The sequence below is a fragment of the Clavelina lepadiformis genome, chromosome 1 (assembly GCF_947623445.1).
Source record: "Clavelina lepadiformis chromosome 1, kaClaLepa1.1, whole genome shotgun sequence".
Classification (NCBI taxonomy): Eukaryota; Metazoa; Chordata; class Ascidiacea; order Aplousobranchia; family Clavelinidae; genus Clavelina; species Clavelina lepadiformis.
In genome coordinates, this window is record NC_135240.1 from 22,262,713 (window position 1) to 22,283,596 (window position 20,884).

The following is a 20,884-nucleotide window of genomic DNA, read 5'->3' on the forward strand; positions in this document are numbered from 1 at the left end:
TTACGCAGATTTTTGTATTTTAATTCTCCAATCACTGATTTTTGAGAATCAATCAACAAATCATGCAGAAACACTCCAGGTTTTAAATAGGCTAAGCAGTTTCAATTACTCTTTAAAATTTCAAATAAACTTCTAAATGAACAGAAACAAGTAGACTAGGGTACAAGAATATTTCCCAACACTTTTAACGCCGATTTAAATAAAACAATTTCTTTTAATATTGCTACTCTCGCGATATTATGGATTGATCTAAGTCGATAAGACGTTCGGCAAAATCACTTCTATTTTAGACAGCCATGAACATGAACGTAATCCTCTACAGTCTACACCAATGTTCCCTCTAATTTTTCACGAATCTGAGCAAATACACTAACTCCCTGAGCGGTCCCTTGGACCACTGTGAGCAACATCAGACGTGCGTAGTGTGGCCATTATTTTGCGTTTATTTTATTTTCAATTCAGGTTGGATTTTTTTCTTGTGCGCAGGCGCAGCACAGATTTTCTGTGCGTGAAGACCGTGTCAGTAGTGCGCATTTGCGCCTGCGTACGCGCGCAGCTTAGAGGGAACATTGCTGTACACTCTAATCACAATGCAGAATGCACACCAAGGATTCCTTGGCAAGGAAGCACATGGCGGAAGCATGACTAGTCTTAATAAGTACTTTATACGTATCAACAATTTCAAAAATCCCCAAAAAATCCCTAAATCATCAAAATCCCTAAACTTGTCCCTAAAAGGGGCTAAAAGTTCCAATTTGGAACTAAATCCCTAAAAGTGAGAGCGCTGCCTACTTCTCGAAAACTCAGTGACTTTTTCACCCAAGCGGGAGCGTAGGAACAAAGTAAAAGACGGAAGTCGTGCGGGTTTTTAAGGATTCCATTGAACAAGTAAAAAACGTTTACCATTAATTTGGTAAATAGTTAAATAATTTTTTTTCTAGCTATCGACCAGCAGCCATCACATTCACTAGGAGATCCATCGTTTATTAACATAGGTGGGCAGTACCGCGGTACTTTTTCGGTAACAATACCGGTACTGTCGGCATTTTTGAAAAAAATTACCGAATCTCTGTACCGAATAACTTTTTTCAAGAAATTTCACACGGTCCCGGTAACTCGGTACTTTTCACGGGATAATTTTAAAATTTTACGAAGTATGTTTTCAAAAAATACGTTTTAATTAATTCTCGATACCAATTTTAGCATCTATTGATTTTTTTAATCTAGAAAGGTCAAGTAAAATTGCAAGCGATTAATGTCACATACGTTTTGGACTGGAGTAACCTTTACCGGGGGCGTAATTGCGGCAAACATTGCATTTGCAGCAGCATCTTTTACACAAAAAGTACCGAGTGTCGACAAAGTAGGCCTACTGAACTACTTTTTAAAAATAGTACCAAATACCGGAACCGTAGGTACATTTTTTGCCAAGTGCCGGTACCGTTACCGACGATACTTTCGAAGTACCGAATGCCCACCTCTGGTTATTAAGCTATATCAACAAACTTGTTTACAGTCGTTTTCTACACAGTGACAAATAAGCTACGGAAATTTTCCTACTATGACGTTCATGAACTTTACATCGGCCGGTGGTCTATTGGCGGAAAAATTCATTTCAATACTTACACAATTAGTAATTCCGTTAATCGAAGTCCGTCTGTAAGTATGGTTGAGTTGTCTGGAGATATATTTACCAAGTCCTTTATTCCATTGGGTGGGCCGGGGAAGCGTTGAGGCATGTGGCAACAGGCATAGAGTAAGTTAATGTTTTTGTATTGAAATCTCCCATTTAGGAAATGTGTAAAGCCATTGTGGGTAGGGGACAACCAGAAGTGGGCAGTTAGTACTTTGAAAGTAACGTTGATAACGGTACCGGTACTTGGCAACAAATGTACCAACGGTTCCTGGATTCGGTACATTTCAAAAAGGTAATTCTATACTTTGTCGGTAGCCTACTCTGTAGGCTACTGCCCATGTCTGGGCCGAAAGAAACTCAGACAGTGGTGTAGACGTAGGCTAAAGACACAATTAACATCTATTCTAGAGCGTTGGCAGGGGAATGTACTCACTTTTTAAGACGTAGAGGGTAATTTGCTCGACGTCAGTTGATTTATAAGGTCGGGAGGTTGTCGGTCGATGAACCGTCGTCACTTATTCGAATGTCATTTGTTGGTGAGACAACATTTTCACACTTCCAAGAGGCACTTTTAGTATGGTAATGTTTCAATATTATTGCACTTCTAGCCGAATTCTGTGCGCGTTCTTTTCTTTTTTAGCCGTTTTGTGCGCTTTCTATATCAAGGACGCCTGATAATCAAGCAAACACTTGCTTGTGAGTGCGTTAAACTGTCTGTGGTGCTGTGATCTGATCTGATCACTACCCTGTGCCAGTACCAAGTCGCGTGAAATTTTATTATCAGTAGGCCCAATAGATAAACGTAAAATAAATCAGATCTAAAGGCTATTTCTTTTTTCTTCTATTTACATTGTAAATACATCAGTGATATTGGGAACAGCAAACAAAGTGGCAAGAGTCGCAACCAATACAAAGACACTGAAAAACCACAGCAACATCTTATCCAGCACTCGCGACGCAAAATGCCATTCTTGAAGAATCCGATCGTTTATCTTGTCTTGTTCAATGTTTTGAATCAGCGTTTGAAGATCTTGAATAATTTTCTCTAAAACTGATTGGTCCACAAATGGGTAGTCTAACAATCAGTATAAAAATAACGTATGTTTATTAATTTTAAGTAGGCTAACCTATAGCAGGACTGCAAAAAGTGTGGCCCCCGCAAAAAGATTTTGTGGTCATCGACTAATCTAACAATTAATTCTATATGGTAGATGTAAATAAATCTTTAAATGCACAGGAAAAGCTTTTTTGTTAACGTATTAAGTAACTTATTACATGCCGCAACTCGTAACACAAAGTTAATTATAACTTAGCCTACGACTTTAAACTAAGGATTTTAGCCAGAAGTTTTTTTGGACTACAATTTCCAGAATAAAATTGTTTGCGGTACGCCAAGGCTCAAGAATATTCTAACATGGCTCATATATTACTCTTGAATACTTTATAGGTATAGCTCCAACCTAAACCATGAACTCAGCTAGGCAAAAGTTTATCTTGTTGCAATTTACTCCGCGATATAAGGCCCCAATTTTCTCATATTAGACAAATAGGCTACTATACCATCTTAAAGTGTGAGTTTAGGCTACTAGTGTACTTTAGATTGTCCACTAGACTACTTCACTTTATGTTAGCCCAAAAATCGCAGTGCTTACAAAAGCATGTTGAAAAATTATGATCACAACTTCTATAACTTAGTCATTGATGAATATGTCTTCTGTTGTTGCGATTACGATGTTTATTTTTAACTTATATAGTCTAGCCTTCGTTATGCCATGGCCAAACTTAAACTTTTAAAATTCTGTTGGGTTTGAAATTAGTTTAAAAAGTACAATAAAAGACAGCTTACCACTAGAATTTTCTCTTCTCCATTTCTCTTCATGTCCAAAACTTTGAAAATAGATGTTTAAGTTTTTATATAGAATATGAATATAAAACTGTGTACATATGGTCAAGATTAGAGGTTTAGATAGGCCTAATAAGACTGAAAATATTGCATGCATTTTAAAGATAGGCCTACGTATTTTCGAAGGTAGTTTATGTACCGTATAAAGAATAAATTTGATATTATATAAAACCTAGCACCAAAATCTACTTTGGTAATAATGTCGATGTTGACGATTTCAAACTTTTCTTCAACCGACAGTCGACCAGGACAAAATTATCAACAACTTCTCTTGTTAAATGCTGTTAAAACGATGCATAATATTTATAGCTTTCAGTTGGAACCGTGGAATAAACAAGTGCTAAAAGATAGTTTTCTAAAATGCACCTCTACAGATCTCTTTGACTTGATCTTCTTGTCAGATTTTAGTAATGTTTCAATCGAAACTTCAGCTTGATTTCTTTGTGGGACTGAACATCGCCAGCTTGTAGCAACACCTACAGACATATAGGCTACACCATGCAACAAAGTACATAAACAAGAACAGTTAGGCCTATCCCTCTGCAAGGTCGATATTAAGAATCTTATATGGCTTGAATAAAAAACCGCCAAACCTTTTGAAGGACTTGGTTGTTTCAAGCTACTCGCTTTGCTGACAGTTTTACTCTTTTTTAACCTAAATGTTTTCGGTGAATACGGTTTCATCCGCATCCACTTGGGCGCAGTATAAAGCAAGAACTTTTTTAGCTGAACAAAATATAACAAAAAATAATATTACATTAACGCACTACCGAAAAATGTGACAAAACACGTTGTCATTCACGACAATACAAAAAACAACGCATGTCCACGTCGATGAATACAAGGTGTTTTTGTAAAAACCGTTTTATTAACATTGTCTTAACAGCGTTTTTAGTGAGCAGAGTTTCAGTAAAAGTTTGTCAAACGCGTTTTCCAAAAACATATTGAAGTCATGTTCTTGGACGAAAGCGTGAAAAAGTGTTGTTACAAACAAAAATGCAAAGAGAAAATACTTTAATGACATGTGTTGTTCATAGGCTAAACGCTTCAAAGACACTTTTAAAACACCAAATATCGCTAAAAGTGTGGTGAAAATGGACAGTGCATACATTCTTATATAGCGTTTAACTAAATTTGTATCTGAATACTTAAACTTTAGAGTGTAAATTCATGGATGCAAAACATAAAGCCTATACAACAAATACAAATTTTACTCACAGCGGGAGACATCCTTCCATCGATTTCGGGAGATGTGTAATGAAATGAGAGAACCAAAACCGTTCCCGCCACCGATGCGCAAACCGCTATGAGACTGCATGCAAAATATTTACCTTTGCAAAACAGCAAACAATCAAGTTATGGTCTGATAAACGTTTTAATTAAATTATTAGGTTGATACATATCTTCACAGACATACCATAGGTTACAAAGCATATATTTAAGAATTATCTTCAGAAAATAAATAGCTTTTTATAAGTTATTTTTGAGCACATTAAAACAAAATGTATAACAAACAGTTACTTATCAGTGGCATGGCGTCCGATGTAGGTGGCATCGTTTCCATTATTAACAACATAAAAACAATTTGTGCAAGCAGGACTGTTATCGCTGCGAAAACAGAAAAAAATGTTAATACAAAGATGTAGCACTATAAGGCCTGCAGCCCATGAATATTTACATAATTTTCATCTTTCATCAATTGTCATAATTCATTTTCGTTTTGTTTAAAACTCACACAATATTTTTACCAAGCGTTATTTTTTCGGCAGCTGCTGCAGGCAGGAAGAAGGTGATCAGAGTCAAAACTGAATTGAGAATGCACGGCAAAATTAAATTCATAACAAAGAACATTGTGCGGCGTCGCATAACCAACGTAAAGGACACATCCACATATTTTTCAGGGCAGCACTTGTATCTAAACCATTGCGAAAAGAAAACAAATATACGATTCTGACTTAAACTAATATGTACAATTAACAAAATATCCATGTAGCTTGAAATAAATGACATCTTACACGACTGGAGGGTTATTTCATGATTCATCTGTATATAAGGCGTACTTGAGTGACTTTCGTTGCGCAGTAACGTTTGTGAGTTTCCATTCACCGCTCTCCGTGTATTCAGTAATGTCAACACCATCACTTCTTTTCCAGTTTTCGATGTCAAAGTCGTCAGCTTGATTTGACTGCAACTGGAGATCAACCTATATGAAGAGAGAGAGCGATAGAGTTTGTGTGTGTGTGTGTGTGTGAGGTAGAGAGAGAGAGAAGAAAATGTATCGAGAGACTTATTATAGCCTATATAAACCAAAAAGAGGACGTCAATACATAAATTCGTCATATAGATTTACAATACAGAAACAGAATTATTTGAAATCATCCTAAATTATTTTCCATTGTAAGACAAAAATTGCAAAGTGATTGAAGATTCCTTGTCGACATACTGTATTATGATTAGGCGTTCTAGTTATCTAGTACCCTGTGATAGTGTTTAAAATAGGCTTATAAATTTATTATTATTAAAATGAAACGCCCTGTTCCTTTTTGCCTCGTGGTCATTTTGCTCCACCTTTCCCTATAAGTTTACTAATTAAGTTATAATATTTGAAAAATTATTTTTTCATAACAGATAAAATTGCTTTGCAGTAGCAAAATGTTGTAATCAGCACAGCGAGTGTAGAAACAGAAACATTTAAATATTAGGTTAATCTCGTGTCGTTCTGAATTTCCTTCTCTTACTGATATATAGCTCTGGTGACTATACAGTACATCCATTTTGGAGGTCATTGTACTTCGAAAACAAAGCTACCTTTTCCCATTAGTTATCGCCAATAGTGATTCCATTTTGATTCTCTTCATTTTTCTTTGAAGAGGGGAAAGAGGCATAGTCCAAAATATGTTAGTTGTTTCGTTTAGTAATAAATATATCTATTTCTGCACTCGTTGTGCTCACTACAACATTTTGATATAATAATAATTATAATTATAACTATCTGTACTATGGAATTTTGTAAAAGTTCATTTCTTTTTGATGATTTTATTTTATTTTGATACCTGGTTTCCGTTGTAAGACCAAATACCAAATTTCAGCTTGCATTTTTGCTCATCAAACGGAAAATTACTGACATCAATCTTACATGTAGATTTGAAGATTCCTGACACATATACAACGCTTCATTAATTTCGTTTTACAGCATAGCCTAGTTTATACTGCATTTGCACTTTAATGATCAAAAATTCCGGTAAACCAAAGTTTAGCTTGTGTTATGAAACAGGTCTTATTTCCGGTAAAAGCTATATTGAAAAGATAACATTAGTTTATTTTAACACAAATATTTATTACTGCTTTACTGCTAATGCAAATTACATACCTGGCGGTACGTACAAACAGTCCCCAGTAGAATCCACTACAACATGCGTGTGGGTAGTTGGATCAAACTTCGCGTCGGCGCTGTTGTAGAGTAAGATATCTGGAGTCCATATCCTGCATGTATAAAATGGCATTATTAGAACTTCATTATATGGGTGAGAGGAACCCTTCGCGTGTTTGCAATCAACAATAGTTTTCATTTTTCTTTTACTGGTCATGTGGAATCCTTGTCTTTGTGATATTCCCGTAAACCTCCTTATTCCATTTCCAAAGATAGTTGTTCCATTTTAAGTCTAACCACGCATTTGTAGTTAGAATTTGGTTCCGTTCATCCTTTTAGACGTTATAAAATAAATAATCAGAAGAAATCAACTGGATAAAACTAATAACAAATTAATAAACAAGCAAAAGATTTTTAAGTTGTGAAGTTTTACTCACCACGTCTATGATCTGTTGCAAGGTAAACTTAATCTTCACGATTAATGGTTGATTGTGGTCCACTACCGGTCTTTCAAGAATGGAGCAATTGCTTAATTTGTCGCTTATCAACTTCTGTTCGACAGGATCACTTTTTCCTAAAATTACAAACATTAGTGATACTGTGAATATTATCATAATGTGTGCCTGCATTACAAACTTACTTCTTTCTTTGGTTTAACATAATTTCTGTTTTCCTGACTTACCAGTTAAAATTCCAGTTTGGAATACTATTCCCACAATAACAATACACACCAAGTTTTTCATCGTTTTGGTCACAAGCAAAAGTTAAACAATTGTTCGTTTGTGCTTAATCTATGAAGTCAAGGTCTGTAAAATTTATAACTTTTTTTGCTCCATGTTGTGAAAGAGTTATGAAAGTCGATCTTTAGCTTGCTTTTCACAAAGTGAAGCCCGGTGCGAAATATTTTGGCAGGCTTTTTACCTTTCGCGGCTGTGAACGATAAAATGTCGCCAGAACTATTGACACCAAAAAGTACATAATGAATTGCATCAGCTATGTTTCAATACAATATGTCTATATTTTTTAAATATCAAGCATTATTTTAATAATTATATTGTAATTGTTAAGTTACAACATAATTATTAAAATTTGTTGTTGTTGAAGTTATTGTTTAACTAACTTAATATCACTTTCCGCTGTTTGTATTCTATAACATATAGATCAATTTACAAAGCTATGACACAATATATTTTCACGATATATAGTCTTTCTCCTTTCATTACTTCTGCATAAAAACCAACATTTTTCCTTATTTCGTACAAACTTTGTCATCTACCCAGGCACCTATTATAGTTAATTTTTTTTTCGGAACACCAGTTACAAGATCTGAGACTCGATTTTGAGCGGTGATGTAATGAAGTCCAACAAAACGTTTGATGAGAACACATTAATATTTAACGGAGAAAGAAAAAGAGAGCAATTACTTAAAAACGACTTCTTGCTTGAAAACGACTTCTAACTTCTTGCGAATTATTACGCTTTTCGTGTATCAACATGACCTGGCTATCATTAATGTTAAGCCATGTTGAGATGGATCACTCTATGGCGAGTCTAACTTTAAGCTTTGATTAAAACCCATTCATTAATGTCACCTTTCAAAATTTTAAGGCCCTTAGGAGCAACTTACTTTGCATATTTAATTTAAAGTTACATCGTATAAATTATGCATAGAATTTTTCAGTAAATTAGTTTTCCAACAACCTTCCAAAATGTCTGCTGTCGAAACGCACTTTTGAATTATTAACAATGGTCAATGACTTTCTTGTTTAAATAAGATAAAAGAAACTGAAAAAGTTAAAATTTTTTAGAAAACCAGAAAACGCTGTTACCTAAAATTTATTGCCTTTATTTGTTTTTCATGGCAGATGAAGTTTTGTTATTGCACATTGGCAGTTTATATGAAGTAATTTAGAGTTGTTTTCAAATCGTTGGTACAGATTTTTCCATACCCACTAAGTCTGACTTAAAGAGTATAACACTTGACACAAAACGTTTATAATGCAATTTATATATGCAGGACAAGTCATTGCTTTACTAAGAACTTACATCCAGTCACACGCAACAAGAAAACAGATATAATATAAGGTTATACGTTTGTAAAACTACACCACAAAAAATTGACAAACGAAATTGTCCAAAATAAAAGTAAATGTGTTATCCTTGCTATATCTAGGTTTTATAGCTATAGGCTTAAACAAAATAGAATAAACCATAAATTTTGACAAGCAATGGGCATCTAACAGCCTATGTAAAACAATTAAGCTTAGCTACTTTAACAATAGATTTATGACTTTTACTTCCATCTAACAAATTATGTAAAAACATGTTTCAAAGATTCAGGTTCACGTGCCAATGTTTTCCAGACAAACGCCTTTTCTAAACTGATGCGCTCTTCTTTACAAAACCACCAACAAGAAAAGTAGAAACACTATAAATATGTCTTTCATCGATATGCTCTTATCTCTTCATCAGCTGCTTCTCGTTTGGTGGTCTGAATAATTGAGCTTGGGGTCGACTTAATGTCATCATCGCTGCTTTCGCTGCAAAGATTACAAGTAATTTGAAAACCAATTTAAAACGGCGTTCTCGAGTAATGGTCTATTATTGTTGTACAAAGCATACATATATAGGCCTATATGTTCAAAGAAGCAAAATTACCTGCTGGAATCTTCCACGGATTCTCGAAAACTCGCATTCTTTTTCAATCCGGAAGAAATTGAAGTTGTTTCGGAGTGAATGTCAGTGTCAAGATCCTTCGAGAAAGCGCTTGGAGTGCGAGACATCATTGAACTTGTTTCGTCTATGCTGGTACTTCGGGGATGACTGTAGGGCACAAGAAATAAATAAAGAAAAAATCACTGCCATTGGACAGATCGTAATAAATCTTAGGTTATACATAGCAATTTACTTCGAATTACAAATAACTGTTCATTATCAAATGTCTATAACAGTATTTTTCCATAATGGTGACGTATGCGCGGTCCAAGGTCGGAATGTTTTAGATCGCAATCTGTGTTGGTTTGGTATAGAATATAAATCTTATTACCTGTAGATACCTCCAGCTTCTTGACTCTCTATTCTAAACCCCTTTCCTCCATCGGAAGGAATATCTCTGGAGACCGCTGCTCGAAACTCTTTAGGCGTCCCATACCTCCCCATGCTTCCCATATGTGTCATGGAGCCCAAGGATGGCCCAGCAGAAAATCTAAAGTCCACAGTATTAAGTCAATAACAAAGAGTGTTACAACAACAAGAAGCTTTTTAGACCCTTTATACAAACATTTGAACGGCATTTAAAGCTGTAGCTGTCAAAAAGCTTACTTGGAATTCGGCTGAGCGTATTCACCCATGGCATCTTGCATATCAGTCATGGCAAAGGGATCCATGTACCCTGAAAGCATTTGAGGTTGACCACCAGTGTTGAAAAGTGCATTGCCCATCATCATTCGTGGGTCCTGCTAACAATGTAATTACCAATGCTTAGCTGTGAATATAACTTTGAAATAAACTAAAACTAGACTTAAAAAAAAATTTTGACAAAAGCCCAAAATTTTAAGGTAGGCTACTTTATATATTTCTCACTTGTTCCATCAATTGACTTGGCATTTGACGAGAGGGCCAAGAAAGAGGCACGTGACTTCCAGTTGTCAACCCGCTTCGAGGAGATATCGTGTAAGGAATAGTCAGAGTTGACAAGCGAACGCCAGACAATTCAATAGGAAGGTTACCTGCAGAAATCAGCCACTGACATAAAGTAAATGAAATGCTTAGCGTCGGTTGGTATTATGATTAGCTTATAGCACATAGAGTTAAGAAGAACGTACTAATATTCTTTTGCAAAGCTATAAGAAATGTTTGCCGAACAATAAAGAATGACCGTTTTGCAATAGAACGTTTGCAGAACAACAAGGAATAGCCGACAACATACCATGATTTTCCCAAGAATCTTTGTTCGGGTCGTAGCATTGAATAGAGCTGAGACATTTTTGTTGAGTCCAGCTGTATCCGCCGACCTTGAATAAAATTGTCGAATAACATTAATGTTCAAATGAAATGAGTAAAAACGGACACACAGCTTCTAGATCTAGAATACTATATAACACAAAGATGGCGATAAAGTACGATAAGTAAACCGCTCGATCTAGAAATAAACACCAGAGATAGTTTACTAATATTGGTATAGGCATCACTTACAACGTAGAGTTTTCCATCATAATACTCTGAACCTCCTTCGCTATGAGGTAGCGGCAAGGGGGCCACCAGTGTCCATTGGTCTGACATGGCGTTATAAATTTCCGTTTCTAAGGTAATTGAGAATATGTGAGTAGCCTAGCTTCGTTAATGATTGTTCGTTATTGCAAACATTTTGCAAGAATAATATTAATTTTGGTCTTACCGTGAATGTCAATCCTCTTGTTTAAACCTGCGTTGCCTCCTGTTACAAATATGCTGTCTCCAAATGCTACCATTGCATGCCATCCACGAGCGAAATGCATAGGTGTGCGTTCGTGCCAAGTATCGTGCCTTTAAAATATTTTGTATTGGTGATTGATTAATTTTGCAACATTTCTTGGGAACAATAGTAGCATACATTAGTAACCCAACCAAGATAATAACAATAGGTAATTTCGACAAATATGGCATATAGACTATAAGTCTGTATAGCAAAAAGAAAAAGTGAACTTATTGATCATGGATTAAGTTAGGCGGCTATTTACCGAGGACTGTAAGCAAGCAACTGGTTATTGAATCTCCCCTCCTTAAATCCTCCACTTATGTAAATGAGATTTCCATGGACAGCTTGTGCATGATCACATAAACCTGTCTGCACTGATGCTACATAGCGCCATCTATCGTCTTCAAGGGAGTAGCATTCCATAGATGACATTCTTCCAGTGGCGTTGACGCCACCTTACAAAAGATATAGATAATTAGTCATTTTAAATAGGTTGATGAGTAGTTTGCTCTTTGGAATGTAAGTAAGGCTGCTCACCTAATGCGTAAAGTCGGTTATCTACAACACTGCAAGTGAAACCAGCGCGCCGGTCGTTCATAGAGGCGATGCGCATCCAGATATTAAACCTGTATTATTTCACATTAAGCCCGTTGGGTTTCCCTTCCCGTTTACTTTACGTTTTACCATAACGTATATTTTCTTTCCATCTATCACATCACAAAAAATTTACCTTGGGTCATATCTGATGACCGTGTTAACTGCCGTAGTTCCTCTTTCGTCAAACATGTTTTGTCCCCCCAAGACATACAAGAAATTATTCAAGACACAAGAACAGTGGCTGGAAAATTGGGAATATAAAAGTGATGATAAATAAACGTTGAACAAAAACACGCCAAGTGCCTGACAATATTCAGAAAATATACTCGGGGTTTGTCACAAAAATTTCAAAAAGATTTCTATCCTTTTTAATTTACCTGCACAAGCCTTCATGCATCGGAGGGAGGAAATCAGATTTTGACATGTCACCATTGATCGCAAAAAGCTGGTTTGACACTCGATCATGAGGATCTACTCCACCAATAATAACCAACCGGGAATCATTGGAGCGAACCTGATAAAATGGAATTGTGTAATGCGACTTAGCCAAATAAGACTTTTTCTTACTCTTAGTGTTGACATGTATTACACGCAAAAGTTTCACCTGTGTTCTAATGGACTGAAGTATCGGCTGCGAATGTGGCAGCATATGATAATTGGAGGCTTCCAAAAGCAGAAAATTGCATTCTACTCTCATGAACTCCACAAAATTAACGTAACGTAACAGATCACGTGGCGGAATAAGAGGAAAATGAATCTTTTCCATAAGTTGACGTACGTGTTGATACCTGCCAAGATTTTGGTTTAGTCTTACGGAAAGAAGAAAAGCGTGTAAGTTTGCCACTTTAGTTTGAATGTAATATTCATTATGACAAAATATTTCTTTGCGGGATCCGCTACAAGTAGGCCTATAGCCTACTTAGAAGTGTTACAGATTCTTGGAAACCCAAAAAGTTGCTACAATCTTATGTAGGACATATTATAATTTTCTCAGTGATGTATAAGATGGGTCATAAAATGTATTGGATTCGCTTGGCTTTGATTTAAGTAAGAAACCAGTTTTTCCACTGAAGCCACCGGATAACGTTGATCTGTTTGCCTTTGGGCATGCCATTTATATATAACTTCTAGTTATCGATTCATCACTCTGCTGTACTTGTATAGGCAGCGTCACCCATATTTTTATTGACGTAAATGACTTTGCTGTTGAACCTATATTGTACCTGTCTTGCTGGTAAAGAAGCCATTGCCTGCTAGCTTCAAATAATTCCAACTCAGAGACATTTTTCAAGGCGTAGGAATCAAGAAGCAAACTCACATTGTCAATCGTCAATTTCTACGACACAAAAATGGCAATATAAGAACATCAATCGCATACCATTAACTGCAGTATTAGCTAACAAAGTGTACCAAAAATAATTACTTGTATCTCTTCTGTCTTAACAAGTTCGTTCAAGTGTTCCGCAATGAAATTATAACATTTCTCCTCCACTCCATTTAAAGTGTACTTTTCGGCAATATGAATTATATCAACGCAGTTGTACACAGATATTTCCGCTATCAAGAAAGCCTATAACATAAATCATATTGATGCCTTGCTGTATATAGAAACGTATTGACGTAAAAAAATGTTCCTTCTGGAAGTAAGACTTACCTTGCAAAAGTTTAGGATCGGTTTCAATTGCATGTGTCCGGCAGCAGCTAAAATGCATCGCACGTTCTTGATGCTCAATTGAAGTTCCGAAGTGTATATAAATCCAATCACGTGACGCAATCCCTCGGCACTAACTCCTCGTATTTCGACAACCTGCAACGTAACGGGAAAACTCTGTCATGTGCTACAATTGCTCAAATTGGGTTCACACTACTAACGTATTGCTTAAGGTATAGTAAAATGTTTGTAAAAATATCACCTCATGTTCGGTTTTCATTCCATCTTCTGTGTTGAAGAGATTTCGCAAATACGGACTGCAGGAAGCCAATACGTTCTTATGTGCGTAAAAAGGATGCTCTTCGGCAATAAGAGTAACATCACACAAAATCTTATCTTGACGTAGGTCATTCAGTCCGTTCAGTACTGAGTTGTTGTGAGTATTTGACTTGTACACCTATAGTTCGCATGGTAATAATAAAAGTCTGTTAGAAACGGTTTGCTGTAGCAAAAGAAAAAGACACTTCCTCGATACACTAAATTGGAAAATTTCTTTCGTTTGCAAATTAATCCAGTTTGTTTACCTGATACTCTGGTCGTCTTCCGAGCGACCCGGCTACAGATCCTGAAACACTGCGTTTCGGTATTAATCCAGACATATTCTAACCTCGACCTCTGGAAGCATAAATTTAACAAACTACATCATTTTGTAACAAAATCGTTTTACACCCGAACCTTATTATTTCTGGTACTTGTAGTAGATCTCGCACTGGTATTCATTTGAGAAGATCTAGATAAGTGGACTTAATATTTATGTTGCGGTGCTATAGCAAGTCTAAGGCCTGTAACTATAGCTTGAGGCACCAGAGAAAGCGAAGAGTTTTATGATAGTGGCCAAAAAACAGCTAGGCCTGCTACAAATAATGAAATACATTACTTTTAAACTAAGCTAAACAGAATTTCTCCAACTAAAGCTAATCTTTTTCAAACTTGGGTCCAACTTAGTAGCAGGCCTGACAGTGTACAGTAAAATTTATTCGTTCAAAAGAATGATAGCGTTGTGGTGCTTAGAATCAAAATTTTTTCAAAAAGATTTTTTCATTATGTCTAAAGCTCATGACAAGCTCTTGCTTTTGCATATTAATCAGCATATCTGTATGTTTCCCGGCATTTAATCGGTATTCCTATATGATATATTGTTCTAACATCACCACTAATACACAGTTGTACATCCCTTCATGTTACTTACCACATGAACTTACGCACAATCGCACTACGTGCCATCCTGGCCAGAGGGCATAATAGCCACGTTAGTTGGCATTTACCAAGTCGCCCTACTTATTATACACTTTTTTATGACGTTATTAACCTTACAAATTACCAATGGTAGGCTCATATAACATCGTGTCTTGGCTGTGACGTATGTGATTTGTTTGGATTACAAAAAGAAAATTACAAGATTTGCGTTTTATACGTCATGCAGTTATTTATAAACACATAAACATTTTCTTAAAACAAACCACGAAAAGTTAAAACTGTTTCAAGTTTCTTTGTGTTTTACATCAATACAACTAACAACAAAGAAATCAAGCAAATTATCATATATTCCAAGATATAGAATTTCTATAAGTGACCGAAAACTGTTTTCAATAATATGGTTTCCTTCCAACAATAAAGCTATGAAACGATACATTTACGACAAATATATGAAAAAATCGGTGTTTCTGAAATTCAGTCTATTAGGCGTCTATACCATGAAGTCGATAAGACAGAAGAATGTCTCTTCACTTCATATCAGCAGGAAAGAACTGATAACTTGGGGCCCTCGCTACGGTGACCGCGTTCTACAAAAAAACAAACAAAAGCTGTTAAAAGCTTGAAATCATAACAAAAACTGATGAAAGTGCTAAACACTTACAGCTCCTCCAAGCATCAACTTTAGCTTCGAAGTAATTTGTGATATGCTAGGGCGATCAACGGGATTTTCGCACCAGCAAGATTGCAACAACATCCAGAAACGCTTTGTGATGTTTCTAAACAAAGTAAAAACACCCGTTATTAGGAGAAGCTATGTCTATTGTAACAGGGAGCACGACATATGGCCGCGGGAAAGTGGCCGCGAACAAACTCACCGGGGTCAACTGAACGTGACGTAAATTGACCGCAGACAAACTGACTGTGACATAAACTGGCCGGCGATCAAATTAACCGTCGATAAATTGGCCGGCGATCAAATTAACCGGCGACAAATTGGCCGTCAAAAGGTCAAAATTTTAAACTCGGTAGTATATGATATGTAAAGTAAATATTTGTTTGTAACTATTTCCTTTGTTTTTAACAAAATTGTTTTTTATTTCAATACACATTGAAACGTTTATTGAAATAAACAGAAGTGACTAGATAGTGAATTAGAATTTTGACCTTTTGACGGCCAATTTGTCGTCGGTTAATTTGATCGCCGGCCAATTTATCGACGGTTAATTTGATCGCCGGTCAATTTACGTCACGTTCAGTTGACCCCGGTGAGTTTGTTCGCGGCCACTTTCCCGCGGCCATATGTCGTGGAACCATTGTAACAATAGACCAGTGGCGGTCACGATGCCACCACGCGGTGACTCTGCGTTCATCGCTTGGACATAATATTTTAAATTGTGTCTGAGCTGATTTGAGTGGTGCTATTTGCTTTTTATGTATGCGCACTTTTTGTTCGAGCAGACGAGCTCTGTTTATACGAGTAGGCTCGAGACAGCTCGTGCAAAGTGTTAATTAAAAAGAATGCTCAGCCTTTTCTTTTCTTTACTCACTCGTAATCTGGAGTAATAAACTTTCTGAGCACCGCAAGCTTACCATACGATACGCTGTAAGTTACGGAAAGTCATACTGGACAAAAGTGAAAACCTTTATGTGTTGGGTATTAGGTTGACCAAGTGGGACGAAAACGTGGGATTACGCGTTAACAAAGAGTTCAACAGTGAGCTGGAATCGGTGAATGGAATCGCAAAGTGGACGAAAAATTTTCAATCTGCGAGGTTGCGATGTACCTGCAGATTGGGTTTAGGCTAAAGGCTGTAACCATATAATCCGTAGTGGAAAGTATAACACATGCACGCACGAGATTCATGAAGTTGCACACCGAACTTTTTTATCTCTACTATGCATTATGTTTCCGTCTACGTTGGCCAACAATCCATCTCAATCCGTCACTTCACTCCTGTCAATGCACAATCACCCGCGGTTAGGCGTTTTCTTGTCCCACTTGGTCACCTCAGTAGGTAATATCTCACGCGTAGCGATTTTCACTTTTTGTCCAGTATGGCCATTGTAAGTAATCTAAAGTGCGTATTCTTTTCTCACCTTGTAACCGGCAGTACTGAACCTCCTGTGCGAAGTTGACGTTGGACATAGGCAGAAACTTCTTTCTCCATCAACTCGTTAAAAGGTGTCCCCCCAAGTGAAAGGATTTCCCACACAACGACTCCAAACGACCAACTGTGTTTTGACGAAATATCATATAGGTTCCCGGCAGATCAAACAAGTTCGAAAGCAGTATAGCTGCTGGTTTATTGTTTATTGTTTACAATCGTTAACAATACCAATTGCTATCTGATGTGGGCATCAGACATCTGATATCCAGATGTCGGGAGTGGGTACTTTGAAAGCATACCGTCGGTAACGGTACTTGGCAAAAAATGTACCGACGGTTCCGGTATTCGATACTATTTTTAAAAAGTAGTTCGGTACTTTGTCGGTACTCGGTACCGGTACTTGTTTTGTAAAAGATGCTGCTGCAAATGCAATGTCTGCCGCATTTATGTTCTCGGTAAAGTTTACTCCAGGTCAAAACATGTGTGACGTTAATCGCATGCAATTTTACTTGACATTTCTAGATTAAATCAACAAATGGTAAAATTAGTATCAAGGATTAATTAATACGCATTTTTAAAAACATATTGGTTAAAATTTTGAAATTATCACTTGAAAAGTACCGACTACCGAGACCGATTGAAAGTTCTTGAAAAATGTAATTCGGTACTGACATTCGGTACTTTTTTATCAAAAATACCGACGGTACAGTAATTCGGTACTATAGTACGGCGGTACTGCCCACCTATGCTGATATCTCGCAATCGTTAAACTGAGTAGGCTACTTACACATCAGCCATTTCCGAATAAAGAAGCGTTGTAAAACACTCCGGAGCAGCCCATCGTAAGCTTTTCTAAATAACACGATTTTACTGTAAAATAAGATATAAGTTGATAATAATAGTACTACAATATGTAAATTCTCACCAACTTCAGACGTTTCGAGTTTTCTCCGCAGCACTCTGATATTTTTGGTACAAGTCTGTCACTGATAAGGATGCTGCGCGCGCAGAGGGCACCGTGCACAACATCGTTCCCATGCAGATAAACGAGACCGTCAGCAATTCCTAAGTTTTGTTTACGAAATGTTTCAGATTAAGTCGTGCATATCTGGATACAAAGTGGGTTGATTGTAAACAAGTAATACCAGGCTTACCCATTACAAACTTCAGAAGCTGTGCACCAGATAGGGTCGAAATAACAGCAGCGTGATCCAGTGTACGGCTGCTAAGCAGGACGTTGCGAAGATCTCTTGATGATATAAATTCACTTACAAGGTAAAGGGAATCTGAGTGGCAAAAAACGGATAACATGATAGAGATTCTAGTTGAAGTTATATCAAGTATGGATGCACCGGGTTAATTAGATGTATCATTACCATCAAGCAAACAAGATCCATAAAATTTCACTAAATTGGGGTTATCACAAGTTTTGTAATTGAGCAAACGATTCATGGAAATGATGTCATCAGAAATAGGAAACTTATCGACTTTGGGACCTAATAGAGATACAAAAATTAAAAAATACTTGCTTTAATACAATGATTTTTAACATGAATTGGAATGATTATCTTGAAATTATTATACAGTGGAAACTCGTTAATTCGAAGTTGAAGGAACCGATCAAGTAACATTAGTTATTCCAAGCTTTGAGTCATTTGAAATTGATAAAATTGGCCCCAAATAACCATGAAAACTTGGCTGATAAAAATAGATGCACTTTTAGCAATAAAGTAACGCGATTTTTTGTTGCGAATCGTTTTTGAAATTTGTCTAATCAAAAAGCTATACTAAATAGTGTAATAATGATACTTTTCAACTGTTTTAGTCAGGTATATCTGGCTTATATTGTAGAAACTTGAAATTTTGGTGACTTTTCCTTAAAATGTTCAGCTATCTGGTATGAGGAAGCCAATCGCCATGGTACGGTATGATACTATAACTGATTCTTCAACTAATTTCGCTATAATGGGTGCTATTTCTGTATACCATGAAGACCACAAAATACTTTTAGCATAAAGAAAATACATAGAGTTATGATTGATTTTCCACACGCATTATTATAGGCAATTCGCCAGGACTGGAAGTCGTTTCGAGTTATCCAACATTTCGAACCAAACCAAGTCGGTTTAACGAGTTTCGCTTTATTTACGTAAAAAATGACAGAGCATTTCTTTAGTCTATATCATACTTCTTAAAATTTTCACGAAGCAGGGTGTTGGTTTGCCAAGGTCCACTTCGCCCACACCACACTTTTTTCCCTTTTCCTCACGCAACCAGTTTTCAACACGAATTTGTGTTAAGTTAAGTGTATGCTGAAATTGCACAACCAGGTTAGTAGCACATAACTTCGTTTAGTCTACAGCCTACATTAAAGAAAACAAAGAAACCTAAATTATGAACCTGCACATCTTCAGTATTCCAATCTTGGATGGATGAATTTGACGGGTAGGGAACGATTCCGGAAATATCGTTATGGGAAAGGACTTTTGTCACTCCTGAAACATTAACAGTAAGTTGCACTACGAAGCAAAAAATTCATAACTGTTGACCGTTGAAGGTCGTTCGAAACATAGTAGACTAACGTTTGGTTCCCATTGAGTCCATTGGAGCAATATGAGGGATGTCATCGTCAATAGTTGCTCCTTTCATTAGCTGACTGAGAGTTAAAGATTCAAGTGATCGCTTGTATGTCACAGAACTTTTTATCGAGCTTGCGTCATCGCGAAATGCAGAGTTATTGCATCCGATATCATCATATTTGTGCTGCGGTTCGTGCTGCGGTTCGTGCTGAGATATCTGAAAACAGCTCATTACTAGCCAAGTGAAGTGGCTAGTCATTCCGTAGGCTACAGAAATTGTTAAGTAGGCTTACTGTGTAGGGATGCTTCTGTTTGATTTGGTAAAGCAATTTGTATTTTCTTAGTTTGTAAGCCAAATATACAATGACGGGGATGCAAAGCAGAAATAAAACGAGAAAAACAACCATCGCAGCTGTAAGATCTGGCATGTTCTCATTTTGACCAACCACGCATTGAACTGCACTAAAGCTTACTATCAAACTCGTCGTAATCCTCAGTATCGTCATTTTAGTTATGCAACATTAACAAAGCCCTTTTAACTGGCTAACGAAATTACAGAAGTAAAAAATATCTTGTTAGTTCAGAATTTATTCGTTTTTTTTCATTATCCGGCTTTAACCAGGTCCACTACAATCATTTTCGCTTGTAGGCCTAATATAAATTGATGCCAGAAAACAGAGATTGCTAAACAACATCTCACTTTACAGCGCTACTTTTGTATAACGCGACGCTATCCATTGTTTTGATACGCACGACAATAATTAACCTAAATGTGCCAACACAGAAAGAATGAAATCAAGCGGTGGTTTATAATTACCTTTAAGAAAACAATATGAAGATAATAAATAATTGCGCCAATTTAGCAACATTTTCAGCATTGAAGCGTGAAAGCGATGTAATTCAACTCAGGGAAAGACTTCCAAATCCAGTCGACATTTAATAGGTATTGTACAATAAAAATAGAAGTGCCAATCCGTTAATTATATCCTCATTTTTATAATATTTTATCTATTTTTACATTTTAATAACCTACAACAGTACAACGAAGTCTGCATATTTTTTCACAAAAAGCTTTTGCGGATTACAATTCGACATGAAGAAACTACCTAAACGGCAAAAGTAAGCTGAGTTTTTATAAAAGAAAGCAATTCAGATACGGCTCCTTATATATATAAACATGGAACGAGTTTTGTTGACATCGTAATTGTGTCGTGTCTTGTGCCTTCTCATCTATCACTGGCCACCAACCGAAAACCTATCGCCCATTTTGAACATGGATTTCAACGGCACACTTACAAGCCGCAGTGTGCCGCATTTGTGAAGGATT

The 20,884-nt window shown here is 36.5% G+C and overlaps 3 protein-coding genes across 5 annotated transcripts; all 3 read right to left on the bottom strand.

Annotated features, from left to right (window-relative positions):
• Positions 1 to 3,591: 3,591 nt before the first annotated feature.
• On the bottom strand, positions 3,592 to 7,714 carry LOC143461069 (acetylcholine receptor subunit alpha-type acr-16-like). The gene is made up of 12 exons (XM_076958831.1): positions 7,592 to 7,714; positions 7,347 to 7,483; positions 7,120 to 7,241; positions 6,910 to 7,022; positions 6,593 to 6,693; positions 5,600 to 5,742; positions 5,288 to 5,454; positions 5,061 to 5,147; positions 4,758 to 4,870; positions 4,133 to 4,265; positions 3,906 to 4,015; positions 3,592 to 3,820 (listed from the first exon to the last, which is right to left on the bottom strand). The coding sequence occupies exons 1-12, from the start codon at positions 7,650 to 7,652 to the stop codon at positions 3,725 to 3,727; spliced, it is 1,383 nt and encodes a 460-aa protein (XP_076814946.1). The 5' UTR covers positions 7,653 to 7,714; the 3' UTR covers positions 3,592 to 3,724.
• Positions 7,715 to 8,896: 1,182 nt separating this feature from the next.
• Positions 8,897 to 14,896, bottom strand: LOC143463012 (kelch-like protein 9). Of its 3 annotated transcripts, XM_076961375.1 has the most exons (19): positions 14,863 to 14,896; positions 14,198 to 14,288; positions 13,876 to 14,070; positions 13,617 to 13,769; positions 13,386 to 13,532; positions 13,186 to 13,298; positions 12,567 to 12,750; positions 12,340 to 12,476; positions 12,096 to 12,203; positions 11,903 to 11,991; positions 11,628 to 11,820; positions 11,306 to 11,433; positions 11,104 to 11,210; positions 10,838 to 10,922; positions 10,492 to 10,637; positions 10,231 to 10,367; positions 9,956 to 10,114; positions 9,568 to 9,732; positions 8,897 to 9,449 (listed from the first exon to the last, which is right to left on the bottom strand). In XM_076961375.1, the coding sequence occupies exons 2-19, from the start codon at positions 14,270 to 14,272 to the stop codon at positions 9,353 to 9,355; spliced, it is 2,418 nt and encodes an 805-aa protein (XP_076817490.1). In that variant the 5' UTR covers positions 14,273 to 14,288; positions 14,863 to 14,896; the 3' UTR covers positions 8,897 to 9,352. The 3 variants fall into 3 exon arrangements, with proteins under 3 accessions (XP_076817490.1, XP_076817499.1, XP_076817482.1); XM_076961384.1 differs by lacking the exon at positions 14,863 to 14,896 and having other exon boundaries at positions 10,231 to 10,364; positions 14,198 to 14,787; XM_076961367.1 differs by lacking the exon at positions 14,863 to 14,896 and having other exon boundaries at positions 14,198 to 14,785.
• Positions 14,897 to 15,011: 115 nt separating this feature from the next.
• On the bottom strand, positions 15,012 to 20,235 carry LOC143463031 (fibroblast growth factor receptor 4-like). Its single transcript, XM_076961393.1, has 11 exons — positions 19,851 to 20,235; positions 19,561 to 19,774; positions 19,379 to 19,473; positions 19,167 to 19,290; positions 18,355 to 18,474; positions 18,133 to 18,264; positions 17,904 to 18,043; positions 17,766 to 17,830; positions 16,968 to 17,102; positions 15,532 to 15,646; positions 15,012 to 15,457 (listed from the first exon to the last, which is right to left on the bottom strand). Exons 1-11 carry the CDS (start codon positions 20,061 to 20,063, stop codon positions 15,398 to 15,400), a joined length of 1,413 nt encoding a protein of 470 aa, XP_076817508.1. The 5' UTR covers positions 20,064 to 20,235; the 3' UTR covers positions 15,012 to 15,397.
• Positions 20,236 to 20,884: the final 649 nt, after the last annotated feature.